The sequence below is a fragment of the Scardinius erythrophthalmus genome (assembly GCF_964197995.2).
Source record: "Scardinius erythrophthalmus genome assembly, chromosome: 19".
Taxonomy (NCBI): domain Eukaryota; kingdom Metazoa; phylum Chordata; class Actinopteri; order Cypriniformes; family Leuciscidae; genus Scardinius; species Scardinius erythrophthalmus.
Window position 1 is genome coordinate 37,736,135 of NC_138239.1, and position 21,075 is coordinate 37,757,209.

Here is a 21,075-nt window from a genome sequence, read left to right on the forward strand (position 1 = left end):
AAAACACGCTTTGAAATCGCTGGTGTTTCTGACGTCACAAACTACCTTGTAACCAATCAGATCAACGTGTGATCGTCAACCAGTGGATCTCTGAGCTGAGTGAGTGAGTGGAGGCGGGGCTCATTTGCATATTCATAGAACCGCATATTCTAAATGAGGCAAGGGTGTCGAGTTACATTCAAGATACTTTAAAGTCCCCGTGAACCGGAAGTTGCAAACGACTTTTCTCCAGTGTTGTGACGTATTTCCCAGTGAAAGGGAATATTGAACAGAGGGCAGGGTTTGACTCCAGCGCTCCTCCTCTCCATCTCTGCTCATGCAGACTAGCGGTTTGAGGAGTGGTTCAGCGTTTTCAACCCAAGCCGTCAAACTGATGTCATCAGAGAAGGAACGCCAATCCAGAACGGAAGTAACTTTTCAGATTTTGTTTAAAGATTACGACGGCAAACAATTTTTTTCTTTGTATTAACTTGCACGGATTAATTGTTCACCACAAGACTAGTAATATGCGCTAGCAAAGTAAATATAGGGTCAATTTTGGTTTTTAAGGCATGAAGACATTTTCTTCAAGGAAAAAACATTTAAATATGTCATTTTGGTGATCAAAGATGAGTTTTAAGGGATAAAATGATTGACTACAGGGGGACTTTAAAATAAGTTGCCATGGTAATGCATGAACAAATAAATAAAAACAATTTGCTCATTTAATTGTTATAGCACGAAATTGAAAAGATGTCCTAGTACCTTGGAAAAGACTTATCAAATGACAAAAACAACAACGATAATATTAATAATCCTCAGAATTGGTCAAATGGAATAAATCTCACAAATGTTCATGCTCAGATCAAAACATGTGTAAATGTAAAAAAAAAATGTGTTTAAAAAAATAAAATAAGCATAAATGTTTTGATCTGAGCATGAACAGAATGCATTACTCCATCTGAACAATTTTTTGAGGATTTTTGTGTCAACTGTTTTCCAAGGTAGGAAGCTATCTTTTCAGTTTTGTGCTATAACAACTAAATATGATGCATTATAATTCTGTGCATGCTCAGTTCATCACTAAATACTGTATGCTGCAATATAGATGCAAATGCACGCAGTTCTGATAACGTCATCCATAAAGTCATCCAATATTACCGATCAAAAACAGCTTTAATGAACTCATAACATTGCAAACAACAATCATATTCAGGCACAACATATATAAAAGATACTGTATATTGAACGAATACAATTTAATGAAAAATAATTAATGTTTTTAAACAAAAACATGACAGGTACGCTCCTGTTGGTCGTGACGTCATCCCGCTGGCGTTGGTCGTCATGCTGTTTACGTTCAGCGTTATGAATAAAGTTTGTCCCCGTGCTCCTGTGAATCATGATAGCGAGTGTGATGTTTTATGTGCTCTATCCGCTCTCGATGTTCATCGGAAGACTCTCAGGTAAGAAGTTCTCTGTGTTTCGTTCAGTTTGCTGTTTGTTGATGTTGCAGAACGAGGACGAGCACGTGCGCTGCGCCCGAGGCTAAACGAACCACAACAGCGTCCGTGAGACGCGCAGCATGTCGAGGTTTGGGTTGAATAATGGATATAAAGTGTGGCGACAGAATAAGCGATCAGCAGATGCTGACATATAGCTGGGTTCTGCAGGCCTTCGTTTATGTGCACGCTGTCAATCAATCAATCAATCATCCATCCGTCAATGCTGTCAAACCACCCAATCAAATCATTTCTAACATAACCCATCTGGTGCAGTGATGGTGTTAGATGGGAATACCATGGTGTTTTGATTTAGGAATAGCCCGGGGCTGGCTGTCACACTTTTTAATCAAGTAAATATCTCTAAGGGATGGTTTAATTTTGAATGTTTCCTATGAATTCCGTTTTTTTTTTTTTTTTTTTTTCATGGACTATTTTTTTTCATGAACTCATTTTATGGTTAAATTAGCCGATATGTTAGTAATAAATCAAGCATGTCTAATTAATTGAAATCATTAAATTTATACAATTTAACTACATTATTGAAAGTAAACAAAAAACATTTTAGAGCAATTCCACCGAATGGGTGACATTTCTGTCCCAAGGACATTATATGTATAAAAATACATACAAATTAATTCTAGAATACATTTTATTATTAAGCAAAGTGTCCTGCACATTAAGCTACCTGCAAATAATAGTTAAAAACATTCATAAAAACTAACTAGAACACTGAAAAAATAGCATTTGTTGCATGCCCCCACTCTCTATCTCTAAACTTTATCTTTAAATATGATTAAAATCCTTCAGAAATCTTTTTTTTTTTCATTGTTGTGACTTTATATCAAATCTATGCTTTAAATGTTTTGTTTTGTTTTCATGAGGAAAAAAAATAAATCTAATATTTTAGATAAAATACACATTTTAGTCGTGTCCCCGGGTTTTCTCTCAGTCCTGTTAGCCTAACACATGCCCCCCTCTGAAAAACTTGGAATATTCCACAAGACACATTTTAAACAGGAAGTTGCATCATCTGGATCTTCTGAAGGCAATGGGAAGACCAAAAGTAAGTCCTCTCATTTTAATTTCTGTATATTTGATGAAATTGTAACTATGACTGAGAAGATCAATCTCAACATTCTGTCCTGTTACCTAAATTATTTCTTAGATGTTATTTGTTTATTTTAAAAATATTAACTTTTGGTAAGTCACTAGAATTTGCTCAGTGTCCTCATGCTATTATTAGCATGATGCTATGTGGCCATATGTCATGTTTTTGATAACGTTTTCCTTAATAACTCAATCCTGTTACTTTCAGTCCTGTTACTCATATGAAGAATAACAGGAGTGAGTTAAAGTAACAGGAGTGAGTAGAGTCCACTGGTTTGTTGAATTAATACTGTAAATATTAGGCTAGTTGATATAATACTATTCACCTGAATTTTGAGTTTTAAGGTTGCAATTACTTAAATTGTAGACATTAGTATTAGTTTTACGGTGTGAATGCCATACTTCCAGGGAGCCAGGCCACCACGAAGTGACTTAAACGTTTTGTCTTTCTTATATTTTGTATAAGATGGAGAAAGCCCATACTCTGCAGGTGTCAGAAACACCCAGCTATGGCATATTGCAGTGGAAGGAGCGAAACACACCCGCAACCCTCTCTTTCCCCCCTTTTTGTCTTAACTTCCCTCTTTCCCCCTCTCTCTTCTCCTCTCTCTCCTTCTTTCTTTTTCCACCTCCTTCGCTGTGAAATACTACTAGCACACAGTACATCACTTCAACACAGAAATCTTATGCACACACAGTCAAGTACTCTCTTTTTCATGCACACACATGTGGACACTCATTCCTGTTACCCAAGTGTTCATTCCTGTTACAAATTTTTTTTTTTTTTTTTTTTAAAGTTAAACCACTGTTTTTTTTTTTTTTATCAGTTTTGTTTGGTCCATTTATACAATTGTTTAATAAATTAAATTATAAAAAAATTATAAATTGAGGCTTCGGACTTCTTTAAAATGAAAAAATGGCTTTGTGTTTTTTATTAAAATACACCTTGTCTTATTTTTTTTGTCACAAATATCAATTATTTGAACATATAACCAGTAAATTTCTTTAAAATAAACACTTTCTTGTGAGGAAAGCAATGGAATGAATTGACATGCTTTTAAACATGCTTTTTTTTTTTACAGGCACATGAGTTTCGGTAACAGGACTGAGGAAACATGCATCCATCTTCTGCTTAGAAACCTTGTAAAAAAATTAATAAAATTGCCTGAGATTGACCAATACACATTTTGAATAGTTAAATATGTGTAGTATTAGATTCAGTGTAGAAAAAAGATTAAAAAAAATAAAGTTTAATTTTGAAGAGTTACAACAAGCAAATGTCACCCATTCGGTGGAATGGCTCTTTAAGGGCCCTAAGAAAGTCACCATGAAATAAAAATGTTTTTTTTTTATGGAACATTGCAGTATTTATTATTATAATTATTTTTTTATTTTATATATGTACCTCGTAATCTTTTAATCAGAGTGATGAGAAGAGTGAAGTCTCTTCTCTGATGACAAGGGCCCCGCCCAACCTGTCACTCACATGAGATCCACTAATAGCAAACCACAACCATCCAATCAATACCCTATGTACAAAATCAAGCCCCGCCCACATTTGTTCTTGTTCCAGAAGCGTTTCACTCGATATACGGCACAATAGAGGAGAAAAGACTAGCATAACTTCCATTTCATATTAACTTTACCCATCGGGCTCACATATCCGCCATGTTTGTAGTTTTTAACTCTTAATTTGTGTTTGTAGTTCTGAACCGGTTCCTCCTGCATTAGTGCCGGCCATTTTTTCTGTGGCGTTGGTTCAAGAAGTATTTTTCCTATTCATTTTTCCTGTGAGGATTTAAACAAAATCTTTGTTAAAGCGTTATAAACCATGAACCAAACCAGTCAGCTATGAGGAGAATCACAACATCACAAACTTTGAATTGAAGCAACAACAAAAAAGTATATGACAAGTATATTAGACAGAAAGACAGAGATACAAGACTGTGAACTTTAGTGAGGGAAAGAACTACAATCCCATGAAGCATTGTGAATGACAAACTAATTAAAATCAAAAGAGAAAATATAAAACCATTCATTTAAATTTGTTAATTATATCTATAGAAAGAAACAATATATTTTGACTTGATTACATCATCTGCAGTGCTTCATGGGAGTGGGTGGACCTAAAGAACTCTTTTGGCACGATTTGATCACTGTGACACTCTAATTGGTGGAATTTTCTGCACAGCATCATGGGTAATGTAGTTGTTCACCATAAATTCCGCTGATTTCTGATTTTGAATACCATTTAGGATGGATATGATGTGAATTGGGATGCAGCAACAGTTCCTAAATTAATCAAATTGGTTGAATGAATGATTCAATGACTCACTCATAAAGACTTTGTCGCCACCTACTGGTCTAACAGTGTAACATGCAGAAAGAGTCATGGTAAAATCCTCACCTCCAACACACAGACTGTCAGTCTGTCTGGACGGAACAAACTAAGACAAGCCGAGTATAACACAAAAAGTCATAATTCATAATTGGAAGAATTCATAACCTGATTTATGACTATTTAAAAATCAAAGTGTTTGAAACTAACCTAGAGAAAATTTGTGCAATTGTGTCAGAATCTTTTCGTTACATCATAAGTTCCCCATGTGACAACTAGCCCCGATCTGCCCTTGGCTCTGAAATATTACCATATTCATACACTATCCTTTTCCAAGAAACTCCAAATTGCACCATAGTACTGCAAAAAAACAGAACCTGATGTAAATTTAAGAATTAAATTACCCTAAGTGTCTCTTCAAAGTGAGTGACCTAGTCATGGAAATGACACTACGTGAAATACATTTCCAAATAGATCTGTGTGTCACTTTTATATTTTCTCTGGACAGAATTGTGGCGCAAGGCACCGTTTGTGTATGTTAATGGGAAAGAGGTCTGGGATGGTGGCGGCGCTGTTTCTGGACCGCAGCAGACGGGCCTGTCACTGCAGTGGCACAGCGCTGGAGACACCGACACCGGCCCCGATCCGGACCACACGGAGACAGAGAGTCCTCAGGGAACGCTGGAGGTAACAGATGGACAGGGTCCCTGCGGTCCTTAAATGAGAACTCCGGTCAATTTTAACATTGAGCTCATTTTTTTGTACATTTGGAGTGCTGTCAATACAGAGAACAATGACAAAAATCGGTGTTGCCTACACCGAGTTATTCTATTTTTAAAATTTGCACCCTGTTGACTTCAATGGGCAAGTACTAAACCTGCTTTTAGGCTCTTAACATCCTTGATGTGTCATTACAAGTGCACAGGTCATGTTAGTGATTCCTTCTGAGTGAACACGAGTGGATCTGACTGCAGTAGATGTGAAAGATATGTATAAAAATTATGTTATTTAAGCCAGCGCAAATACCTGTGTTTACATCCTGTTTTCAGTTGAAGTCCATAGTAGTCGATTGCCGAGTTCACGCGCATAGGTTTAGTTACCTATGATCACGCGCGTGAACTTGGCAATTTAACTCATTCTCGATGAATAAAAGTATTGATTTATTTGATTTCTTTCCCCCAAAAATAAAATTAAAATGATTACTGACCCCAATCTTTTGAGCGGTAGTGTTTAATGTTACAAAAGCTTTAGATTTCAGATAAATGCTGTTCTTTTGAACTTTCTATTCATCAAAGACTGTACACAACTGTTTTCGACATTTAAAATAATAATGAATGTTTCTTGAGCATCAATCATCTTATTAGAATAATTTCTGAAGGATCATGTGACAGTGACGACTGGAGTAATGATGCTGAAAACTCAGCTTTGATCACAGGAATAAATAACAGTTTAAAATATATTAAAATAGAAAGCAGCTGTTTTAAATTGGAATAATATTTTACTATATTACTGTTTTTGTTTGTATTTTTAATCAAACAAATGCAGCCTTGGTGAGCAGAAGAAACTTAGCTTAAAAATCTTACTGACGCCAAACAGTAGTGTATTATATATTTATAAAATTATATAAAAATGTAAGGGATAAGACACAGATAATTTTACTTGCCTGACCTGATTAGAACAATGAAAAAAACTTAAATGAAAAAATAACTTGGGAATCACTAAAACGAGGGCGCGATTGAACAGTGGACACATAAAAACATACTCTGTCATTTTGTTCAGAACATCATTCAAACTGCAAAGTGTTAACTTATATTTTTGTACAGTAGCAATAAAACACAACATTGTGCTTTTTTAAAATACATTCAAGCAATCCGCCCCGAAAATGAAACTAAAATGCTCACGGCTGCACAGGCATTCATAATGGTGCGCGTCCTCAGCGAGGAACGAGCAGAACAGAGTCAACGTTTCTTAGGTCATTCCTCCTTCCATAGGAATTTATTGAAAACGCTCGCTCTGCTCCGCACCATTATCAATGTCCGTGCGGACGAACATATTTTACTTTCGTTTTTAAGTTAGCGATTAAAAAGCCCCCAGCAGTGTCACACGTCAGTTAACCGGTGGTAAAATATTCTCACCGTCACATACCTAGTATATTTTTATATAGATATAATAGGCCTACCTGATTTTGAACACAAGAGGGCAGTATAGCACTATGTTTGACTTTATTTATTTATTGTTTAGACTAAACAACCATTCTGGCAGTTTTTAAACTTAAACTTCATTCTTAAATTGAAAAAAAAAAGAATAAAATGAGTTAAGTTCTGATATTTGTATACTTTTATATAGTAATAAATGGTGTATAATTACATTTTTAGAATATATGAGCCTTTTAGTGGTTCCTTTTTTGACATTACTTTAATCCCTCGCCATAGCAAGACCGTTTGAGATATTTATTATCCGTTCACAATTTAGCATCATTAATATATTTTTATCATGTTGAAAAAGTTTGGTGGGAATAAAATAACCACTTAGATAAAGGTGGCTAAAAATTCAGAGGCTGATTTTGCAAAAAAATCCACATTCAGACCAAAATATCTGACTTCCTGATGGTCAGAGCTAATGACTTTAAATTAGAAAGTTATCCGGGTCGATGAGATCAATATATGAACTGAGTTTTTTTTACTGTATTTAAAACTAACCCCCCCACTTTTGTCAAAAGCATGTTGAAAGTGATACACTTCCTGCTGCCAGTTGGTGGCGCTATAACTTTGAATCACAATAGTTACATCCATCTGATTGGCCTCTTACCACGAACACACTGCTGAAGTTTCATCAAGATCAGTTAATGTATGCAGAAGTTATTCCACTTCGTGTTTCTCTTTTCTCGCCATAAATTCGATTCCTCGCCACAGCCAAACCGTTCGAGATATCAAAAATCCGTCCGCAATTTAGCATCCTCAATGTCTTGACTACATGCACACCGAGTTTGAAGGGGACACGGTGAATTTTCTAGGAGGAGTATTTCACATTCCACAGCAAGCGTTTTCCAAACAACCAATAATTGCCGACTTCCTGTTGGGCTGGCGTAAAACTTGACCGGGGGAAAGTTGTTCGGCCCGATGAGATCTATATGTGTACCGAGTTTCATATTAATTCATGCGAGCGTGTTTGATATATGGATCAAGTTTTAGAACCCCGTTCAAGGGGGCGCTGTTGAGCCCCCCAGCCACGCCCGGGTACCAGCTTCAGCCCGGCCCTGATGGCCGTGGGTTCTGACCTGTGTGCAAAGTTTCAAGAGTTTTTGAGCACGTTAAGGGCCCCAAAAGCCCCTGAAACCTTGATTAACAATATAAAAGCAATAGTCAAATCCCCCCCTCCCCTCACACACACACAGACACAGAGAGAGGGAGAGAAAATTCTTCAGAAAATCCACATTCAAACCAAAATATCTCTCTTCCTGTTGGTCGGAGATGATTCATGTAAATTAGAAAGTTGTCCGTCTTGATGAGAACAATACACATACCAAGTTTTGTGATTCTAGGAAAAACTAAGCCCCCATTTTTGACTAAAGGTGGCGCTACTGAGCCATTCCACCACGCCCGTTTCTGAAACTTTGCACATGTCTACGGGCTAATAAATGTGATGTGTCTGTTGAGTTTCATGCAATTTCAAGTATGTTAAGAGTCTCAAAAGCATCAAAAAATAATATTAAAGTTTGATGCGTTGCCACGGCAACAGTATCTAAGATATCAATAATCCTTTCACAGGTCTACATCTGCCGTGTGTCTACATTGTACACATAAAGTTTGAAGCAAATCGGGTAAAAATAAGACACTGATTTCAAAGCATTTTGAAAGTGATGTACTTCCTGCTGCCTGTTGGTGGCGCTATAACTTTGACTCACAATAGTCACATCCATGTGATCGGCCTCTTACAACGAACACACTGCTGAAGTTTCATCAAGATCAGTTAATGTATGCAGAAGTTATAACACACTTCCTGTTTCATTTTTTCGCCATAAATTTGTTTCCTCGCCACGGCCAAACCGTTCGAGATATCAAAAATCCGTCCGCAATTTAGCATCCTCAATGTCTTGACTTCATGCACACCGAGTTTGGAGGCGAATCGATGAATTCCCTAGGAGGAGTACATTAAATTCCACAGCATGCGTTTCCAAACAACGCTAGATAGCCAACTTCCTGTTTGGCTGGCGTAAAACTTAGAGCACGAAAGTTGTTCGGCCCGATGAGATCTATATGTGTACCGAGTTTCATATTATTACATGCAAGCGTGTTTGATTTATGGACACGTGTTTGGATCCCGTTCCAGGGGGCGCTGTCGAGCCCCCCTGCCACGCCCGGGTACCAGCTTCAGTCCGGCCCTGATGGCCGCGGGTTCTGACGTGTGTGCAAAATTTCAAGAGTTTTCGAGCATGTTAAGGGCCCCAAAAGTGCCCGAAAGGTTGACAAAATAATAATAATAATAATAATAATAATAATTAAAGCTGCAAGCAGCGATGAAAGGGCCCTCGCACCCGTGCCGCCGCCACCCGGTGGCTTTAGGAAGACAGAGCATGGTTGGACAATGTGCATTTAAGGAGGTATATATAGTAGTTGCTAGCAGGTTTAGTATGTTTTTAGCATGCTTAGTACACAATAGTTATGTGGTTAGTACTGCATTACTGTGTTAACCATGTCAGTTTCTGTTGCCAGTAGGTGGGGCTATGTCTATATCTGAATATCGCTATGTAGATGTGTTCAGTGCAGGACTTTTATCAAACATGTGGAGTTTGGGGCAGATTGGACATTGTATGCTTGAGTTACAACAACTTCCTTTAGCATTTCTAGCATGTTTTATGATGTTTCTAGCATATTACATATTAATTTTGGGGTAGATTGGACATTGAATGCCTGAGTTACAGCAAATTCATATTTAATTGCAGTAATAGGATGCTTTAACACTTAGCTAAGTATTTGATTGCATGTTTCTAGTATGTTGCTAACATGTTTAGCAGTTGGTGACACTTTTTTATATGTTATTAGGAGTCCAGAATAGTGTTAAACGTCACTTCCTGTTGCCAGCAGGCGGCGCTATGACTATATCTGAATATGAGCATGGACTTGTGTTCAGGAGATAACTATTATCAAACGTGTGAAGTTTGGGGTAGATTGGACATTGTATGCCTAAGTTACAACAACTTCCTTTAGCATTTCTAGCATGGTTTAGAACTTAGCTATGTGTTGCTAGCATGTTTATTGCATGTTACATATTAAGTTTGGGGCAGATTGGACATTCCATGCCTGTGTTACAGCAAATTCATATTTAATTGCAGCAATAGCATGCTTTAGCACTTAGCTAAGTGTTTGCTAATATGTTTCTAGTATGTTGTTAGCATGTTTAGCACTTGCTGGCACTTTTTTATGTTATCAGGAGTCCACAACAGTGTTTAACATGTCACTTCCTGTTGCCAGCAGGCGGTGCTATGACTGTAACTGAATGAGCATGGTCATGTGTTCAGGACAGAACGCTTATCAAAAGTGTGAAGTTTGGCGCAGATTGGACATTGCCTTCTTGAGTAACAACAACATCCTGTTTCATTGAATTAGCATGCTTTAGCACTTAGCTAAGTATTGCTAGCATGTTTTAACATTTTCTAGCATTTTTAGAAGTCAGTGGCATTTTTAACATGTTGCTAGAACGGCATCAACGTGTTAAACATGACACTTCCTGTTACCAGTAGGTGGCGCTATTACTATAACTGAATATTCTCATGTAGATGTGTTCAGGCCATGACTCTTATCAAACGTGTGAAGTCTGGGGCAGATTGGACATTCTGTGCCTGAGTTACAACAAATTTCTATTTAATTGCAGTAATAGCATGCTTTAGCACTTAGCTAAGTGTTTGCTAGCATGTTTTAGCATGTTTCTAGTATGTTGTTAGCATGTTTAGCACTTGCTGGCACTTTTTTATATGTTATCAGGAGTCCACAAGAGTGTTAAACATGTCACTTCCTGTTGCCAGCAGGTGGCGCTATGACTATAACTGAATATGAGCATGGTCATGTGTTCAGGACAGAACGCTTATCAAAAGTGTGAAGTTTGGGGCAGATTGGACATTCCATGCCTTAGTTACAGCAACTTCCTATTTATTTGCAGCAATAGCATGCTTTAGCACTTAGCTAAGTGTTTGCTAACATGTTTCTAGTATGTTGTTAGCATGTTTAGCACTTGCTGGCACTTTTTTATATGTTATCAGGAGTCCACAACAGTGTTTAACATGTCACTTCCTGTTGCCAGCAGGTGGCGCTATGACTGTAACTGAATATGAGCATGGTCATGTGTTCAGGACAGAACGCTTATCAAAAGTGTGAAGTTTGGCGCAGATTGGACATTGCCTTCTTGAGTAACAACAACATCCTGTTTCATTGAATTAGCATGCTTTAGCACTTAGCTAAGTATTGCTAGCATGTTTTAACATGTTTCTAGCATTTTTAGAAGTCAATGGCATTTTTAACATGTTGCTAGAACGGCATCAACGTGTTAAACATGACACTTCCTGTTACCAGTAGGTGGCGCTATTACTATAACTGAATATTCTCATGTAGATGTGTTCAGGCCATGACTCTTATCAAACGTGTGAAGTTTGGGGCAGATTGGACATTCCGTGCCTGAGTTACAGCAAATTCCTATTTAATTGCAGTAATAGCATGCTTTAGCACTTAGCTAAGTGTTTGCTAGCATGTTTTAGCATGTTTCTAGTATGTTGTTAGCATGTTTAGCACTTGCTGGCACTTTTTTATATGTTATCAGGAGTCCACAAGAGTGTTAAACATGTCACTTCCTGTTGCCAGCAGGTGGCGCTATGACTGTAACTGAATATGAGCATGGTCATGTGTTCAGGACAGAACGCTTATCAAAAGTGTGAAGTTTGGGGCAGATTGGACATTCCATGCCTGAGTTACAGCAACTTCCTGTTTCATGGCGAAACATCAAAATTTGTCAGGCCGCCGAGGGCCCGCCCTTCGACGAAAACTCAAGATCTTCGCAATTTAACGTCGCAAAGGCCTTAAGATTACACTCACCAAATTTGAAGATGATCAGATTAAAACTGTAGGAGGAGTTCGTTAAAGTACGAGGCCTGAAAATGGCAAAAAGTGCACAAAAATCAGAGAGGAAGTTGAAAATGGCTGACTTCCTGTTGTGTTTAGAGCTATGCTCCAAGAGACTTTTTTGTAGGTATTAGGTCATTACACATATGTACCGAATTTCGTACACGTACGTGGAACACAGCGGGAGGCGCACTCTGTTGAACTTTTATAGGTGGCGCTATCGAGCCATTTTGCCCCGCCCAATTCTGAAACCTATATCAGATGTAAATTTTCGCCAGTTCTGACGCGTGTGCAAAGTTTCGTGAGTTTTCGAGCATGTTTAGGCCCTCAAAAATGCAATTAAATGCGGAGAAGAATAATAATAATAATTAAAGCTGCAAGCAGCGATGAAAGGGCCCTCGCACCCGTGCCATCAACACTCGGTGGCTTTAGGAAGACAGAGCATGGTTGGGAAATGTACATTTAAGGAGGTATATATAGTAAGAGTATGTCAAAGTTAGTAACAAAATGTTTTGTATAATGGTGATAATAGCATGCTTCATGACTCAGCTAAGTGTTGCTAGCATGTTTAGTCTGTTTCTAGCATGCTTAGTACACAATAATTATGTGGTTAGTACTTCATTACTGTGTTAACCATGTCAGTTTCTGTTGCCAGTAGGTGGCGTTATGACTATTGCTGAATATGAGCATGGATGTGTGTTCAGGACAGAACTCTTATCAAACGTGTGAAGTTTGGTGCAAATTGGAAATTGCCTTCTTGAGTAACAAAAAAGTCATGTTTCATTGAATTAACATTCTTTAGCACTTAGCTAAGCATTGTTAGCATGTTTTAACATGTTTCTAGCATGTTTAGAACTCAATGGCATTTTTAACATGTTGCTAGAACGGCATCAACGTGTTAAACATGTCACTTCCTGTTGCCAGTAGGTGGCGCTATTACTATAAATGAACATTCTCATGTAGATGTATTCAGGCCATGACTCTTATCAAAAGTGTGAAGTTTGGGGCAGATTGGACATTCCATGCCTGAGTTACAGCAAATTCCTATTTAATTGCAATAATAGCATGCTTTAGCACTTAGCTAAGAGTTTGCTAGCATGTTTTAGCATGTTTATAATATGTTGTTAGCATGTTTAAAACTTGCTGGCACTTTTTTATATGTTATTAGGAGTCCATAACAGTGTTAAACATGTCACTTCCTGTTGCCAGCAGGTGGCGCTATGTCTGTAACTGAATATAAGCATGGTCATGTGTTCAGGACAGAACGCTTATCAAAAGTGTGAAGTTTGGGGAAGATTGGACATTCCATGCCTGAGTTACAGCAAATTCATATTTAATTGCAGTAATATCATTCTTTAGCACTTAGCTAAGTGTTTGCTAGTATGTTTTAGCATGTCTCTAGTATGTTGGTAGGATGTTTAGCACCTACTGGCATTTTTTTATATGTTATTAGGAGTCAAGAACAGTGTTAAACATCCCTTCCTGTTGCCAGCAGGTGGCGCTATGACTATAACTAAATATGAGCATGGACATGTGTTCAAGAGATAACTCTTATCAAACGTGTGAAGTTTGGGGTAGATTGTACATTGCCTTCTTGAGTAACAACAAAGTCCTGTTTCATTGAATTAGCATGCTTTAGCACTTAGCTAAGTATTGCTAGCATGTTTTAATATGTTTCTAACATGTTTAGAACTCAATGGCATTTTTAACATGTTGCTAGAATGGCATCAACGTGTTAAACATGACACTTCCTGTTACCAGTAGGTGGCGCTATTACTATAACTGAATTTGAGCATAGACATGTGTTCAGGCCATGATTCTTATCAAACGTGTGAAGTTTGGGGCAGATTGGACATTCCATGCCTGGGTTACAGCAAATTCCTATTTAATTGCAATAATAGCATGCTTTAGCACTTAGCTAAGAGTTTGCTAGCATGTTTTAGCATGCTTCTAGTATGTTGTTAGCATGTTTAGCACTTGCTGGCACTTTTTTATATGTTATTAGGAGTCCATAACAGTGTTAAACATGTCACTTCCTGTTGCCAGCAGGTGGCGCTATGACTGTAACTGAATATGAGCATGGTCATGTGTTCAGGACAGAATGCTTATCAAAAGTGTGAAGTTTGGGGCAGATTGGACATTCCATGCCTGAGTTACAGCAACTTCCTGTTTCATGGCGAAACATCGAAATTTGTCAGGCCGCCGAGGACCCGCCCTTTGACGAAAACTCAAGATCTTCGCAATTTAACGTCGCAAAGGCCTTAAGATTACACTCACCAAATTTGAAGATGATCAGATTAAAACTGTAGGAGGAGTTCGTTAAAGTACGAGGCCTGAAAATGGCAAAAACTGCACAAAAATCTGAGAGGAAGTTCAAAATGGCTGACTTCCTGTTGGGTTTAGGGCTATGCTCCAAGAGACTTTTTTGTAGGTATTAGGTCATTACACGTATGTACCGAATTTCGTGCACGTACGTGGAACGTTGCGGGAGGCGCACTCCGTTGAACTTTTATAGGTGGCGCTATCGAGCCGTTTTGCCCCGTCCAATTCTGAAACCTATATCAGATGTAAATTTTCGCCAGTTCTGACGCATGTGCAAAGTTTCGTGAGTTTTCGCGCATGTTTAGGCCCTCAAAAATGCAATTCAATGCGGAGAAGAAGAATAATAATAATAATTAAAGCTGCAAGCAGCGATGAAAGGGCCCTCGCACCCGTGCCATCAACACTCGGTGGCTTTAGGAAGACAGAACATGGTTGGGCAATGTACATTTAAGGAGGTATATATAGTAAGAGTATGTCAAAGTCAGTTACAAAATGTTTTGTATAATGGTGATAATAGCATGCTTCATGACTCAGCTAAGTGTTGCTAGCATGTTTAGTATGTTTCTAGCATGCTTAGTACACAATAATTATGTTGTTAGTACTGCATTACTATGTTAACCATGCCAGTTTCTGTTGCCAGTAGTTGGGGCTATGTCTGTATCTGAATATTGCTATGTAGATGTGTTCAGTGCAGGACTTTTATCAAACATGTGAAGTTTGGGGCAGATTGGACATTGTATGCTTGAGTTACAACAACTTCCTTTAGCATTTCTAGCATGTTTTATGATGTTTCTAGCATTTTACATATTAATTTTGGGGTAGATTGGACATTGCATTCCTGAGTTACAGCAAATTCATATTTAATTGCAGTAATATCATGCTTTAGCACTTAGCTAAGTGTTTGCTAGTATGTTTTAGCATGTCTCTAGTATGTTGGTAGGATATTTAGCACCTACTGGCATTTTTTTATATGTTATTAGGAGTCCAGAACAGTGTTAAACGTCACTTCCTTTTGCCAGCAGGCGGCGCTATGACTATAACTGAATATGAGCATGGACATGTGTTCAAAAGATAACTCTTATCAAACGTGTGAAGTTTGGGGTAGATTGGACATTTTATGCTTAAGTTACAACAACTTCCTTGAGCTTTTATAGCATGCTTTAGAACTTAGCTAAGTGTTGCTAGCATGTTTCTTCAATGTTACATATTAAGTTTGGGGTAGATTGAACATCCCATGCCTGTGTTACAACAAATTCCCATTTAATTGCAGTAATATCATGATTTAGCACTTATCTAAGTGATTGATAGCATGGTTTAGCATGTTTCTAGTATGTTGTTAGCATGTTTAGCACATGCTGGCACTTTTTTATATGTTTTTAGGAGTCCACAACAGTGTTTAACATGTCACTTCCTGTTGCCAGCAGGTGGCGCTATGACTGTAACTGAATATGAGCATGGTCATGTGTTCAGGACAGAACGCTTATCAAAAGTGTGAAGTTTGGGGCAGATTGGACATTGCCTTCTTGAGTAACAACAACATCCTGTTTCATTGAATTAGCATGCTTTAGCACTCAGCTAAGTTTTGCTAGCATGTTTTAACATGTTTCTAGCATGTTTAGAAGTCAATGGCATTTTTAACATGTTGCTAGAACGGCATCAACGTGTTAAACATGACACTTCCTGTTACCAGTAGGTGGCGCTATTACTATAACTGAATATTCTCATGTAGATGTGTTCAGGCCATGACTCTTATCAAACGTGTGAAGTTTGGGGCAGATTGGACATTCCGTGCCTGAGTTACAGCAAATTCCTATTTAATTGCAGTAATAGCATGCTTTAGCACTTAGCTAAGTGTTTGCTAGCATGTTTTAGCATGTGTCTAGTATGTTGTTAGCATGTTTAGCACTTGCTGGCACTTTTTTGTATGTTATCAGGAGTTCACAACAGTGTTAAACATGTCACTTCCTGTTGCCAGCAGGTGGCGCTATGACTGTAACTGAATATGAGCATGGTCATGTGTTCAGGACAGAACGCTTATCAAAAGTGTGAAGTTTGGGGCAGATTGGACATTTCATGCCTGAGTTACAGCAACTTCCTGTTTCATGGCGAAACATCAAAATTTGTCAGGCCGCCGAGGACCCGCCCTTCGACGAAAACTCAAGATCTTCGCAATTTAACGTCGCAAAGGCCTTAAGATTACACTCACCAAATTTGAAGATGATCAGATTAAAACTGTAGGAAGAGTTCGTTAAAGTACGAGGCATGAAAATGGCAAAAACTGCATAAAAATCTGAGAGGAAGTTGAAAATGGCTGACTTCCTGTTGTGTTTAGGGCTACGCTCCAAGAGACTTTTTTGTAGGTATTAGGTCCTTACATGTATGTACCGAATTTCGTACACGTACGTGGAACATAGCGGGAGGCGCACTCCGTTGAACTTTTATAGGTGGCGCTATCGAGCCATTTTGCCCCGCCCAATTCTGAAACCTATATCAGATGTAAATTTTCGCCAGTTCTGATGCGTGTGCAAAGTTTCGTGAGTTTTCGAGCATGTTTAGGCCCTCAAAAATGCGATTAAATTCGGAGAAGAATAATAATAATAATTAAAGCTGCAAGCAGCGATGAAAGGGCCCTCGCACCCCTGCCATCAACACTCGGTGGCTTTAGGAAGACAGAGCATGGTTGGGAAATGTACATTTAAGGAGGTATATATAGTAAGAGTATGTCAAAGTCACTTACAAAATGTTTTGTATAATGGTGATAATAGCATGCTTCATGACTCAGCTAAGTGTTGCTAGCATGTTTAGTCTGTTCCTAGCATGCTTAGTACACAATAATTATGTGGTTAGTACTGCATTACTGTGTTAACCATGTCAGTTTCTGTTGCCAGTAGGTGGCGTTATGACTATAACTGAATATGAGCATGGATGTGTGTTCAGGACAGAACTCTTATCAAACGTGTGAAGTTTGGTGCAAATTGGACATTGCCTTCTTGAGTAACAACAAAGTCATGTTTCATTGAATTAGCATTCTTTAGCACTTAGCTAAGCATTGTTAGCATGTTTTAACATGTTTCTAGCATGTTTAGAACTCAATGGCATTTTTAACATGTTGCTAGAACGGCATCAACGTGTTAAACATGTCACTTCCTGTTGCCAGTAGGTGGCGCTATTACTATAACTGAACATTCTCATGTAGATGTGTTCAGGCCATGACTCTTATCAAAAGTGTGAAGTTTGGGGCAGATTGGACATTCCATGCCTGAGTTACAACAAATTCCTATTTAATTGCAATAATAGCATGCTTTAGCACTTAGCTAAGAGTTTGCTAGCATGTTTTAGCATGTTTCTAGTATGTTGTTAGCATGTTTAACACTTGCTGGCACTTTTTTATATGTTATTAGGAGTCCATAACAGTGTTAAACATGTCACTTCCTGTTGCCAGCAGGTGGCGCTATGACTGTAACTGAATATAAGCATGGTCATGTGTTCAGGACAGAACGCTTATCAAAAGTGTGAAGTTTGGGGCAGATTGGACATTCCATGCCTGAGTTACAGCAAATTCATATTTAATTGGCAGTAATATATTCTTTAGCACTTAGCTAAGTGTATGCTAGTATGTTTTAGCATGTCTCTAGTATGTTGGTAGGATGTTTAGCACCTACTGGCATTTTTTTATATGTTATTAGGAGTCAAGAACAGTGTTAAACGTCACTTCCTGTTGCCAGCAGGTGGCGCTATGACTATAACTAAATATGAGCATGGGCATGTGTTCAAGAGATAACTCTTATCAAACGTGTGAAGTTTGGGGTAGATTGTACATTGCCTTCTTGAGCAACAACAAAGTCCTGTTTCATTGAATTAGCATGCTTTAGCACTTAGCTAAGTATTGCTAGCATGTTTTAATATGTTTCTAGCATGTTTAGAACTCAATGGCATTTTTAACATGTTGCTAGAACGGCATCAACGTGTTAAACATGTCACTTCCTGTTGCCAGTAGGTGGCGCTATTACTATAACTGAATTTGAGCATAGACGTGTTCAGGCCATGATTCTTATCAAACGTGTGAAGTTTGGGGCAGATTGGACATTCCATGCCTGAGTTACAGCAAATTCCTATTTAATTGCAGTAATAGCATGCTTTAGCACTTAGCTAAGTGTTTGCTAGCATGTTTCTAGTATGTTGCTAACCTGTTTAGCACTTGCTGGCTCTTTTTTATATGTTATTAGGAGACCACAACAGTGTTAAACATGTCACTTCCTGTTGACAGCAGGTGGCGCTATTACTATAACTGAATATTCTCATGTAGATGTGTTCAGGCCATGACTCTTATCAAACGTGTGAAGTTTGGGGCAGATTGGACATTCCATGCCTGTGTTACAGCAAATTCCTATTTAATTGCAGCAATAGCATGCTTTAGCACTTAGCTAAGTGTTTGCTAGCATGTTTTAGCATGTTTCTAGTATGTTGTTAGCATGTTTAGCACTTGCTGGCACTTTTTTATATGTTTTTATATGTCCACAACAGTGTTTAACATGTCACTTCCTGTTGCCAGCAGGTGGCACTATGACTGTAACTGAATATGAGCATGGTCATGTGTTCAGGACAGAACGTTTATTAAAAGTGTGAAGTTTGGCGCAGATTGGACATTGCCTTCTTGAGTAACAACAACATCCTGTTTCATTGAATTAGCATGCTTTAGCACTTAGCTAAGTATTGCTAGCATGTTTTAACATGTTTCTAGCATGTTTAGAAGTCAATGGCATTTTTAACATGTTGCTAGAATGGCATCAACGTGTTAAACATGACACTTCCTGTTATAAGTAGGTGGCGCTATTACTATAACTGAATATTCTCATGTAGATGTGTTCAGGACAGAACGCTTATCAAAAGTGTGAAGTTTGGGGCAGATTGGACATTCCATGCCTGAGTTACAGCAAATTCCTATTTAATTGCAATAATAGCATGCTTTAGCACTTAGCTAAGAGTTTGCTAGCATGTTTTAGCATGCTTCTAGTATGTTGTTAGCATGTTTAGCACTTGCTGGCACTTTTTTATATGTTATTAGGAGTCCATAACAGTGTTAAACATGTCGCTTCCTGTTGCCAGCAGGTGGCGCTATGACTATAACTGAATATGAGCATGGTCATGTGTTCAGGACAGAACTCTTATCAAACGTGTGAAGTTTGGGGCAGATTGGACATTCCATGCCTGAGTTACAGCAACTTCCTGTTTCATGGCGAAACATCGAAATTTGTCAGGCCGCCGAGGACCCGCCCTTCGACGAAAACTCAAGATCTTCGCAATTTAACGTCGCAAAGGCCTTAAGATTACACTCACCAAATTTGAAGATGATCAGATTAAAACTGTAGGAGGAGTTCGTTAAAGTACGAGGCCTGAAAATGGCAAAAACTGCACAAAAATCTGAGAGGAAGTTGAAAATGGCTGACTTCCTGTTGTGTTTAGGGCTATGCTCCAAGAGACTTTTTTGTAGGTATTAGGTCATTACATGTATGTACCGAATTTCGTGCACGTACGTGGAACGTTGCGGGAGGCGCACTCCGTTGAACTTTTATAGGTGGCGCTATCGAGCCGTTTTGCCCCGTCCAATTCTGAAACCTATATCAGATGTAAATTTTCGCCAGTTCTGACGCGTGTGCAAAGTTTCGTGAGTTTTCGCGCATGTTTAGGCCCTCAAAAATGCAATTCAATGCGGAGAAGAATAATAATAATAATAATAATAATTAAAGCTGCAAGCAGCGATGAAAGGGCCCTCGCACCCGTGCCATCAACACTCGGTGGCTTTAGGAAGACAGAGCATGGTTGGGAAATGTACATTTAAGGAGGTATATATAGTAAGAGTATGTCAAAGTCAGTTACAAAATGTTTTGTATAATGGTGATAATAGCATGCTTCATGACTCAGCTAAGTGTTGCTAGCATGTTTAGTCTGTTTCTAGCATGCTTAGTACACAATAATTATGTGGTTAGTACTGCATTACTGTGTTAACCATGTCAGTTTCTGTTGCCAGTAGGTGGCGTTATGGCTATAACTGAATATGAGCATGGATGTGTGTTCAGGACAGAACTCTTATCAAACGTGTGAAGTTTGGTGCAAATTGGACATTGCCTTCTTGAGTAACAACAAAGTCATGTTTCATTGAATTAACATTCTTTAGCACTTAGCTAAGCATTGTTAGCATGTTTTAACATGTTTCTAGCATGTTTAGAACTCAATGGCATTTTTAACATGTTGCTAGAACGGCATAAAAGTGTTAAACATGTCACTTCCTGTTGCCAGTAGGTGGCGCTATTACTATAACTGAATTTGAGCATAGACATGTGTTCAGGCCATGATTCTTATCAAATGTGTGAAGTTTGGGGCAGATTGGACATTCCATGCCTGAATTACAGCAAATTCCTATTTAATTGCAATAATAGCATGCTTTAGCACTTAGCTAAGAGTTTGCTAGCATGTTTTAGCATGTTTCTAGTATGTTGTTAGCATGTTTAGCACTCGCTGGCACTTTTTTATATGTTATTAGGAGTCCATAACAGTGTTAAACATGTCACTTCCTGCTGCCAGCAGGTGGCGCTATGACTGTAAGCATGATCATGTGTTCAGGACAGAACGCTTATCAAAAGTGTGAAGTTTGGGGCAGATTGGACATTCCTTGCCTGAGTTACAGCAAATTCATATTTAATTACAGTAATATCAT

At 38.3% G+C, this 21,075-nt stretch overlaps 1 protein-coding gene across 2 annotated transcripts in view; it reads left to right on the plus strand.

Annotated features, from left to right (window-relative positions):
* Window positions 1-1,333: 1,333 nt before the first annotated feature.
* angel1 (angel homolog 1) overlaps window positions 1,334-21,075 on the plus strand; it is a 61,179-nt gene continuing 41,437 nt past the window's right edge. Inside the window, exons 1-2 of one of the 2 annotated variants that reach the window (XM_081394160.1) lie at window positions 1,334-1,445; window positions 5,438-5,616. In XM_081394160.1, coding sequence (XP_081250286.1) covers window positions 1,382-1,445; window positions 5,438-5,616 — 243 coding nt within the window. In that variant the 5' untranslated portion in view covers window positions 1,334-1,381. Of the gene's footprint in view, window positions 1,446-3,057; window positions 3,735-5,437; window positions 5,617-21,075 lie in introns of those variants that run through there. The other variant, XM_081394161.1, reaches the window with a different exon arrangement.